The 11,827-nt window shown below is 32.8% G+C and overlaps 1 protein-coding gene across 2 annotated transcripts in view; it reads left to right on the top strand.

Annotated features, from left to right (window-relative positions):
- Positions 1 to 11,200, top strand: part of LOC107454672 (2-Hydroxyacid oxidase 1) — a 22,103-nt gene extending 10,903 nt beyond the window's left edge. For both annotated transcript variants that reach the window (XM_071184278.1, XM_043048921.2), the window contains 7 exons: positions 1,100 to 1,251; positions 2,135 to 2,396; positions 4,124 to 4,242; positions 5,476 to 5,567; positions 7,488 to 7,655; positions 9,981 to 10,050; positions 11,052 to 11,200. In XM_071184278.1, coding sequence (XP_071040379.1) covers positions 1,100 to 1,251; positions 2,135 to 2,396; positions 4,124 to 4,242; positions 5,476 to 5,567; positions 7,488 to 7,655; positions 9,981 to 10,050; positions 11,052 to 11,113 — 925 coding nt within the window. In that variant the 3' untranslated portion in view covers positions 11,114 to 11,200. The remainder of the gene's footprint in view (positions 1 to 1,099; positions 1,252 to 2,134; positions 2,397 to 4,123; positions 4,243 to 5,475; positions 5,568 to 7,487; positions 7,656 to 9,980; positions 10,051 to 11,051) is intronic.
- Positions 11,201 to 11,827: the final 627 nt, after the last annotated feature.

Genomic DNA, 11,827 nt, shown 5'->3' with positions numbered 1-11,827 from the left:
AATAGTTTTAGCATGAAACCTAAAGGGTTAAACTTTTAACTTTAAGGGGTTAAAAATTTTAATTTATGCTGTGAAAGGAAACAAATAAAATAATGCACATGCAACATAATGTGAATGATATAGGAAACTATTGGGGGTTCTTAAACAGTTAAGTAATGGTTTGTAAACATAAGATTATTTATTTTCAGCTGTTACAATCGCCCCTTTACTTATTGTTACAAACGTCCCCATGACCCCATTTCAGCTTCATTTGTTAAAAACAATGCTAGTTCATTAACAAAACTAATTTTTTTTATTGAAATGTTAATTAAGGTGTTCACTTACATATTCGGTTAATAATTTTTATTTGTTTAAATAAAATTACTTTGTTACAATATAATATTCTAATAACAAAAAAAGCACTTACGTAGCGTGAAAATATCTTTTGTGATGTAACTCTTTCAAAAGTACATAATAATGGTNTAGCTCTAGAAATATGATTTTTAAAACTAAAGCGTATTGTTATAACTACCACTATTTTTAATTTTTACTTTTAGTAAAACTGTTAATAAAACAGGCCACTTGTCCTTAGTATCTATCATGCGCATACTACAATATATTTGTTTAATTAATAATAGCAGTTAAACTTCTTCTAAGATACAACAAGCTGACTTTATTTTTGTTAAGCCTAGCAAAAAATATTTTTAAAAAAGATTTTTTAATCTTTTAAAGAATGGCATTTAGGTACCTTAAATTTTTTTAAACTAAGTACTATAGGGTATTATTTTCCAGTCAAATTGATTAGAAAAAATAACTCTGCAACGGGAAAAAAAACTTTAGAGCAGAAGTGGAAAATTACAGAGGTATTAACTATATATATATTAAAAAAATAATTTCTCTGTAAGAAAAAAGCTCAAGTATTTCCACTGCACCGAAGTAGTACATACTATCCAAGATTCAACGTACTCCCGTATGCTATTTTTGATTCAATTTCTGACAAAGATTATGTAAATTATTATACGAAAGAAAGCTTTTACTGTACTCCCAGCATATTATTTGAATTTCAAACCAATGCAATTTTATGTCAAATTAGCATTCGATTAAATAATATTTTTTACAGAATCAAAATTATTCCCAAAGTTCTTCGAGATGTATCCAAATATTGCACAAAAGTCACCGTCTTGGGTACAGAAATCGATTACCCAATAGGCTTCTCTCCTGTCGGTCTTCTAAAGTTAGCTCATCCCGAAGGTGATTTGGCACTGGTAGCAGGTAATAAAATCCTATAATATGAAAATTTCTACTCCAAGCATTTGTTTCATCTTTAAACTTTAGTTAAAAGCTACAATATTCAAAATTAGAGCAGCGATGAGTCAGGGGATAGAGCGTCCGCCTTTCAATGAGGCGAACCGAGTTCGAATCCCAGTCGATACGAATTCCGCATCCGGGACCACAGTGCTGACGTGAAAATATCCTCAGTGATAGATGGATCGTGGGTTAGAATCCCCTTGTCGCCAGGCTAACCATGGGAGGTTCTCGTGGTCTTCCTCTCCATGTAGCGCAATTGCGGGTTAGTTCCATCTAAAAGTCCTCCGCGAAGGTAAAATTTCACCCAATACTCGATCGAGGAGTTCCCTTGTCTTCTGGATTGGGTTCAAAATGACAAGGCTACGGAGTTGAACATTAGTAGTCGTAAGCCCATAAAATTGGGTCGGCTGTTCAACGACGGTTCTATGATAAAATATTCAAAATTACTAAATATTATCAACAAAAAAAACTCGAGTTGTTGCAAAAAGGTTTAAATTTCTATGAAATTTTAAGTAAATTTTCCTATCTAAGTTTACACACGTTCTCTCTAAACTAATTCTCGTTTGGCATGAATTTAAAAATAAATATTTAGTGGTGTATAAATCATTATTGAAAAAATATAAACTATAAAATTTTCAGTGAATCCAGCTGCTGAAAATGAAATTACTCCAGTCAAATTTCATTAACTATATCCGGGCAAGCACTTTTAATTAAATACATCCATTTAATTTAAAAATACTATTAACAAATATAATGTTTTTAAAATAAAATAAGCTTTTTTTAAACTAAAACTAAGTACAATATTATCTATTTCACTTTTGCGTTAACATAAAGTTTTAATTGCCAGGTCTAAAGAACTGGAACACTATCCTGATAATGAGTAGCTATGCCACGAATACCATTGAAGATGTTGCTGAAAGAGCAAAAGGATCTTCTCTGCAACTATGGATGCAGACTTACTTCTTTAAGAATTTCACCACTACAATGGACATTATAAACCGAGCTGAAAAGAATGGTTTCAAAGCATTAGTTGTCAGTGCGGATACAAATGTAAATCCTACAGAAACATGTGGTGCTAGGAGTGGTTTGGTGCTTCCACCGGATGTCGAGTATTCAAAGAACTTTTTAATACATTTATAGATTAATTTATATGCAGTGCACAAAAATTATTTGATTATCAAAGAATCAAAAAAACACTCTGAATAACTTTCACACTTATGAATAAGTTTCCTGAAATTAGGATTGATTTAAATTTAATGGTGTGAAGAAAATATCTTAAATATTCTAAATAATTAGTTCAAACGATATTTTAAAAGTAAAGACAAGATACAAAAACGTATTTTCACTAGATCTACAAGCCGCTTTTTCTAGGATTACGGAATTTCGATTTTCGAAGTATGGGGCTGGGAGTAGTTTGAAAATGATAGTCCTAAGAATTAAGTCAATAAAATGGTTTTAAAAAAAAATTCAGACCCGTATTGGTAATCTGCTTTTTGCATGTTCTTCCTTTTCTCTGTGACGATTTATTATGCCAATACAAAAAATATTTGTATTAAATAATAATATTTAAAGATTATTCAATATAAAACATACACTCAATTGTACTTCGCTTCACGGTCTCTTGGATGAGATCAAAGTGCACATATAATTATAAGAAGATAATAATACACCATTAGTCATCTTTTCTTTAGAAAATAATTAAACATATCTCAGACTAGATTTCTAAACTCCTCTGTTTCAGATCCCGAACATATTTGAAACTGTGATGGTACATAAAGAATCCACATAGGAGCACAGTAGTTAATAACAATACATCGAGTAACAACATTAATTTTGATAAAGTAATGATTTCCCTCAGAGGCTTGTTGTGGGTCAAAGGGATTATGGCGATGATGGCAGTATGGCCAACATTGCGCACCGGCAGCCTTTTCTTCCCATAAACGCTAGTATCTATCGTTTTGAAGCTAGGTGGGCATCAACCGCTCTCCAGAGATTTAACCACAGTTCTTAACAGTGACACTGATTTTTGACAGTTCCTAACAGTGACACTTTTGATCACTGAGCCATCGCAGTTAAAAAAAATTTATTAAACGTTTGACGATTCAGCATACCATCTTTGCTCAAGCCATCAATTTTATTTTTCCTTGTATTGCTCTAATTTTAGCATTTGTACTGTACCAAAGCAAGGACCCGCAGTGGACTGATCGTTAAGACACGGTTCCCAGCAGATCACCACAGTCAAGCATCAGTGGCTGCAGTCAGTGTGCGGGTGGGTGACCACTTGGATAAGTCTGCGTAGGGACAGAGGGTGCGCGGTATTGGTCCTCGTTAAACTGTTCTACCGTAAATTGCTCGCCTTCGCGTCGGTGCCATACCCTCTGCAGAGGATCAAAATTGTGATGGCATGTCTTCGGATCATCTTCAGGGATGTTTCCCAGACCGCGGCCAATAGCTTATTGTGCAGCTCTAGTGCGACGTTGTTGAGCAACAACAACGTACTAAAGCAAGAACAGTATGATACACTCCAGCATAGAAAGATGCTATATCGGGACTATTTGGTCATCTAAATAATTATGATTTTATTATTAATCTTATGGTGTGAAAGGCTCCAGGTCTCTCCCACAATTCAATCTCTAATTATTCAATCGGATAACCTTAAAAAAATATCAATTCCTTTTTTTTCCTTTGAGGATAAACTTCTTTGCAAGTGGAATTAATTTTAAAAAACAATATTTATTTTAATTTTTATTTACATCTACATGAAATTCAATAATAGCCTCATAATGTATAGATATTGATTTTTCTTAGGAATTTTACATACACTTTTATCTCATAGGGTGATTAATGTTGGCCAAAATTATAAAACTGCTATAGCTTCAAATGCAACATTCAATGACATTGTATACATCAGAAGTAGGACAAGACTACCAATTGTAGCTAAAGGAATTTTGTCAGGTGTGACATTTTTAAAATGTATTTTTTAACGTAAAAAAACATATCCTGATGCATATTTTTGTGAAAATAGGAAATCAGTTATACTTGGTATACTCTTTGAAAATAAAATCGGAGTTTCAAAGTTACGTAACTACCTCCTTCTCCCTTCCGTTGCCATGGTTTCGTCAAATTCTTCTTTTTCTACACGCAAATTTAGTCCAACTAACTAAAACATACTGGCGTGATGAAAAAGCAAGATTTGTGGAAACCATGGTAACAGGGGGGATGTAACCTTGAGACATCTATTCAATTTACAAATATAACTTCCGAAAATATGCTTGAAGAACAAGTACAGTGAGGCTTTGAGGAGAACTCCTCCAGACTGAAAGTCTGAGGCTGTCTGCTGCTATGGTAACAAGCGAGAGCACATTTATAATAGGGGTGAAATGGAGGAAAGAAAGTGTCGATTGGTTTTCTCACGACGACTTACGCTAAGATTAAGACAAAATTATTCACCCCACATCCCTATTCGAAGTGACCTTTCCTCGTAACCATAGTACCAGCCACGATGCGAGACGGGTGACTGGAGGAGTTCTCCTGAAAGGAGCACTATAGAAAGAACGGTTTTATGTCCATTATTTTTCAAAAATAGCGATAGGACCGCCATTTATTGCAGTAAATTTTGACAAATCAATAAAGTTAAAAATTGGTTCTCCTTGAAAGTTATTACACAGTGTTGGAGAAAAACGGCTCTTGTCTGTCTTAAAATTCCTTTTTTCACTCAAAGTCAGCTTTCATGGACGTAAACCGGTCTTCCCCCTTGATCTTCATTTTCCCTTTTTAAAATTTACCATCAAATAAAACAATTTTATTGGTTGCACTTAATTTACAGAAAGGGGGTTAATTAAGCAAATATAAACTTAGTTTTTCTTCGTGAAGATATTTTGATTCAAAGTAATGTAAATAAATTGCTATATTGAAGAGTATTTATTTAGTGTTTCGTTACATTTCTCTATCGTTTATGTGTTTTCTACGATTAAATACTATTTTGTGACCCCCTTAAGTGTATAACGTTTTATTTTTATTTTTTGAAAAAAATTCTAAAAATATATTTTGAGACATTCTTTATACTTTCTGTAAATGTCATAAACAACGCATGTAGTTGAAAGTATGAAAAACTATAGAATTAATTATGTTATAAATTGTTACATGCCTCTTTCATTCATTTACTGCTTCAACATTTTTATGCTGTAGCGAGTGATGCAATCAGAGCCATCCAGGCGGGTGCTTCTGCTATATTGGTGTCGAACCATGGAGGTAGACAGATGGATTATTCTCCTGCCACGGTGAGAAATAAGTACATTTGCTGAAATTGTATCTTGTAAATGATAATTTATTTATCAAAAATTGACACAAGTTTTAAGGGGGAACAACACAGTAGAAGCCTGTAAAAAAGAAGGATTTTTTAATGAATTATGCAACGATTGTGATAAACTTAATTTTATTCATTTTTTTTTAAATCTTATTCAGCTCATTTCAATCTTCATTTTATCAGTTACAAATGCAGAAATTGGAAAGAAAGAAGAAAACTATCGCTTATATAATAGAACGTGTATAACTTATTTTTTAAAATGTCTGTTACTTTCTGTAACTTAATGTTCTAGATTGCCGAATTTGCTACTGCCAGCATTTAAAACAATGTGACTATCCATTCATTTCATTAATGCTGCAGATTATGAAATAAAAAGGTTCATGATAATATAATGATAAGCCACAATTTTAAATTACTCGGAAAACTATTTTTTGAAAGGAAATAAAAGACTATAATTTCCCTGTAACTTGTAGTGTATCTACACTACAAAAATATAATTCCAATTCACTAGTATATAAGACATGTTAACTCAATTCTATGGTGGGGTACCTTTTCATAGGTTGTCATTGCCGATAACTACTATCCCCGCAATGGTGACCTTCAGACGTGATATGAACACGCCTTTCTTGACAGTAACGCCCACTTCGATTTGAACACGCCTACCTCGATGGATGGTCCACATTAAAAAGTTGACTTGCTACTTGTGATTGTGGCATTATCCACCTCCTCGCACTGTTATTACTCAGTCTCAATCACACACAATGTCAGCCTGCATACACTCGACTGCTAATCGCAACACAAGAGCAACCACAACTGTGAACTTAATACAGTTCTCCCGGCCTCTCACAAAACAGCAATGAATCAACTAATGGTATCCGGTCATCGAATTCTATCACAGATAAAATTCTGGTAGGGGAGTACTGTAGTGTATCTACCATTACAAAATTATAATTCCAATTCGCTAGTATATAAGACTTGATAACTCAATTCTACGGGGGGGGTACCTTTTCATAGATGAAGGTTTACATTGTCAATAACTACTCTCTCCACAAACTGATAAGTTTTTTCTCTATATTGTGCTGTTATCAAGTGGAAATTCTGGAAACAGTAAAAGTACCCATCTTGAAACAATACAAAAGAAAAAGTTCGACGTTAAAATATCCATTTAGATTACCTTTTAACTACATTTTCTTACGATACCCAATTTAGCATTGTTTTAAGTATGAAAATTATATCCAATGTAATTTAAAAAATCGTTAATTTAATAAATTTTTTTTACAGATTTTCTATATAGGTATACGATTTCCAAATTTTTAAAAGAATTTAATCGAGCAAAATGTGAATAATTAAGATAATAAACACCTGTATAATCAAAATGCATTGAATTAAGAGCATTTACTATCGAAATTAAACTTAATTAATTGTTATCAATTACTGTACTCCAAGCTAGATGCAATAAGAATTACAATAGCAATCCAAATTAGATGCAACAAAATTGCTTGCAAACTTACAAACCTTGTTCAATACTAAAGTTGTAGTAACAATTACAACTGTAAGTGTTATAGCAATAAATCGTTATTGAAAGATTTATAGAATTTAAAACTTTAACTAAAAATGAAGATATATATAAAATTAAGCATAGGAAAAACAGTATCTTCAGAAAATATTACTAAAACATGGCTTTGGATAAATTTTTAAGTTTGACCGCGTATTCAACATAGATAATAAATTAAAAATTAATGCACACAGTTTTTATTATTTAACCATACACCTAGTTATAGTAAGTTTAATTAGTTTGCTTTTCTACACATTTGCCTTTTCTACACTTAATAAAAATTCTTTTTATTTTGATATGCAATACTTGAATCATTGTCCTTTGACCTTTTTTTTTCAGATAGATGCTTTACCATTCATTGTAGACACAGTAAAAGAATATTACCCTCATATTGAAATCTACGTAGATGGAGGCATACGAAATGGTTATGATATTTATAAAGCTCTTGCAAGAGGTGCAAAAATGGTTTTTCTGGGACGACCTTCCATATGGGGCATAGCATTTAATGTATGAATATCATTTTAGTCAATATAAATGTCTACTGCTTTCATTATAGGGTGTATGAGAAAAAAAAAAAGGAAAATTCAAAATAGTAAGACATAAAAAAAAAATTGCGATGATCGCATAGTTAATAAGACTTAGCTTGATTGAGAAATGTTAAAGAATTGGCCTCAAGTGTTTTTTTTTTCCTTTCTTTTCTGTAGATAAAAAAATATGTTTCAATTTTTTGAAATTTAAATTTAACATAGTTAGGCTTAAAAATGTAAAGTTTAGAATGTAAAGAAGCAACAAAAAATCATGTAGAAAATGTAACTGTTAAGTCTCTCAGAATCTACATGAAAACGTAACAAGATTAGGCTGAAAATTGAACTATTCTTATCCGTATGGATAGTGTTTTCAACATTAGGGAACGCTGCAATCTCCATACCGCCTATACTTCCAGGTTACTGTTTCCAGTGTATTTGAAAGCCATTTTGCCCAAAACGTGATCATTGTGTTTTGAGATTCTTGCAAACGTGGTATTTGATTACTTATTGCTTGTGTTTACAATGCTAACACTACTTGTGTTAACAATACTAAAAATGCTGACACTAACGAAAGATGGTGCACAGCTTGCAACAAGAACAAATAGTAATAAACAAGTGGAAAGAGACCAAATAAGGTTTGCCAAAAAAGCGAGTTATTCAAAATCTAGCAACCATGTCACCTTTTTTAACAATATATCTATAACTAACTAAAACAAATTTTCACTTCAAACTCACCAGAATTACTTAATAACATTAATATCTTATGAAATACGGCGGATTTGAGCTCAGAAATTATCTAATTAACTTCTTCTATTGAAAACAAAATTATCCGTCTGAAAATATCGCCTAGCAGAATAAGCTGTAGTAAGCAGTTGCAAACTTTCTAGCCGGAACTAGAGCAGGTATAGAGCTCCAGATTGTTATTGTTTACATTTACAGGGTGTCCCAAAAGGTCGTTTANATCCTAATCGCTGGATCGGTAGAGGCGGACCAGTCCCATGGCCGCCGCGATCCCTCTACCTGACTCCCCTGGATTTCTACCTGTGGGGACACATGAAGTCCATAGTGTACGAGACACCTGTAACATCGGACATGGATCTTATCGCCAGGATCGCGGAAGCGGCAGCACGTGTCCGTGACACTCCTGGCCAATTTGAACGGGTTCGTGAATCCACGCGCCGAGGCTGTGAAACGCGCATTGTGGCGAATGGAAGGAATTCTGAGCATTTGCTGTGATGTAATGTTATATAATAAAAATCCTATTAACACCGCTATTGATATCATTTGTTTTCTCCTCATCCAAACCTGCACTTATCGCCCTCTAGCGGTCTTAGTTTTAATTTTCGGACACAAGTTCCTATGTAAATCTTGTTCATCATGATATGACAGACCAGCATGTTAAGTTTGTAAACGACCTTTTGGGACACCCTGTATATTGAAAATACCATCCATATATTAGTTATAGAAAGTAAAGATTTTCAACTAGATTCCTGGAGGTCTAAGGGGGGTTCGAAAATAAGTTTCATCAGGTGTACAAATTCACACAGAGTCGTATAGACAGAAAGACTAAATATCTAATAAGACATTGAAGATAAGGAGTAATTTTATTTTTCCACGTAATACACAACGCGAATGTGGGAGAGGCTCTTAACCGTTTCGTCTTAAATATTTGTTTGCCTCATAAAAGGCCTTTTAAGGCCTTCTGTCAATATTTTTCTTCAAAGCAGAAAGCAGATATAGTTTGTCTAAGCTAAGAACTCCTCCCACCACAAGGTCTGAGGCTATGGAAACAAGAATGGCGCATTTTAGGGAGGGTAGCTTCCCTCTAGGAATAACGCAATAGACCGAGGAAACAGATTCCCTATCTCTCGCTGACCCGGGCCGAAACCACTCCAAACCAGTGACACCGCACCCCTTCTTGAAATAGTCATACCTCGTTACCATAGACACTGCCACAGGTCTAGACGAATGTCTGGGGGAGTTCCTATTTTAAACAAACAGAAATCACTGGCTGCGAGAACAGCACTGTATGAGGATGGTCAACGTGATCTCGCACTGCCATCCATCTCACGTGTCGATGGTAAAGGGTTGGCTTTTCAAGTTTGACGAAATTAATTTGATTGACTCGAAAATATTTTGGAAAGATTGATTTCTTATTTTCGATTTAAATTACATCTTTGAAATTAGATATTGTCCCTTTGCAAAGAGTGAGCGCTTTTACCCTTATTGTGGACTTAAATTATCGCCTTGAATATTCAATGTTTATAATTGATAGCGGCAATTTAATTTTTTTTTTTCATTTTAGGGTTCAAGTGGCGTCAATCAAGTAATGGATATTATAACAAGTGAATTTCAGGAAGTTATGACTTTGTCAGGTGACACATTTCTCCTTCATTCATTATGATAGCGAATATCAGATGATTTTTTAGTCTTAAGTTTAATTAAGTTTAAGGCTAATAATCTCGCGAATAATTTCCTACAAATATTATACGATATTAATATGAAACAGTGAAGAAACACAAATATTTTGAAGCACATTCTCTTTCATTTCCTTTCTCTAATAAATAATCATTCAAATTTATTTTTAATTATTGTTTCCCCAAAACCCAGGTAATAGTTTTTAATAGCTTTGACTTCAAATGTCTAACTTATTTTAAAGTCAATTTTCTTATAAGCTATTATTATATTTATAAACGATTTTCAATCAACGCATTTCAAATTTTATTTATTTATTTAGTTTATTACTATTAGTGACTTAAGTTAAAGTTATAGTCTACACTCTTGATTATATTTCTCATTAACATTAATAAATATTGCTTAACCTACAACTGAATAAAGTTTAAATTTCTTTAAATATATATAGAAAATTATACTTGCAGTTTTATTAAACCACTAAGGAGAATCTGAACCGAAACTTCTACGTAATATTCTTATACAATTGCTTTCTTTATCCCAAAACACAAAGTGTCAAATTATAAATAATATTGTTGCATCGTAAGAATGCTAACAAAATGTCAAATCCCTTTTGCAGTGAAATTAAATTTAAAAAATATAAAAATATGATAATGTTCCTGTGTCAAGTAAAAACTATTCTTATGATATTTAAAGTCAAAACAAAAAAATAACTATACTTCCTTAAACATTTTTTTTTCCTTTGGTCAAAATCGGGCAAATCAAACTTAGGTTGGCTTTTCAAAATCGCCTCTTCCGACTTAGTTACCTGATTTTGACGAACTTTTCTCCGATGTTCTTATATAGTTAAACAATAGTAAAAGTTCTCATCTACGGATTTTCATAGTTGGAAAATTATTTATAATATTAATATTTTAGAAAACATGTTCTTTGTTATTATGTATTATTATTATGATTTTTGCAGGTCACACTGATCCTAATCAAATTACCAGAGACAGTTTATTGCCTCAGTTACCAACATTCTAGTGCCAAAATCAGGCGCCAGTATTGACAATTCCTAAATAAATAAATTATTCTTTAATTTTAAATCAATAAACTTTCACTAAAATTGTTGCATTTGACTTTATTTCATGTATAGAATACTTTATTTTGTTAGGCTTTGCAAATTTCTCCCTTGGGTTTTGTAGATTTCAGCAGCTGAACTGCTGCGTAGACGTAAAAAATGAACGTCTCGTGGGGAATCGTTAAAAGACATAAAAAATAGAAGCATAATTGTCACCATAGGGGATCGCAAACACAAAAGGTTATTCGATTTTTATCTAATATACTTGGAACACTAACATTATGTACGGGTACAATCATTGCGCTAGATGGTTTAAGTCAAGTTTTAACTGAATCAAATTATAGGATTCAGTTGAAACTTAGCTATTAAATGCAGGGCATGTTAAAGAAAAATTTCATTGACCATGAGCACTTTTGTTGTTAATCATTTTTCAGTGACAATATCAAAATGCAGCATTTATGAGATTACTCTGCGTTTATGGGAAGCCGCTAAAATAAGAATCACAAGACCACCCTATTCATCTGATATTAATCTTGTGGCTCACTTTTGTGAGAAGATATTAGGAAGATTTTCGCACTTTTAGGTTAACTTTTGTGCGCTTCCGTACGTAAGATTTGAAATAACTGCACATGTGTTTATTTCAGATGCTAAGTTTTTTTACCTTATCTTGACGTGGT

Source organism: Parasteatoda tepidariorum, chromosome 8, assembly GCF_043381705.1.
Source record: "Parasteatoda tepidariorum isolate YZ-2023 chromosome 8, CAS_Ptep_4.0, whole genome shotgun sequence".
Taxonomy (NCBI): domain Eukaryota; kingdom Metazoa; phylum Arthropoda; class Arachnida; order Araneae; family Theridiidae; genus Parasteatoda; species Parasteatoda tepidariorum.
Note: the sequence above shows the minus strand (reverse complement) of the source record. Positions and strands in the feature narration are given on the sequence as shown.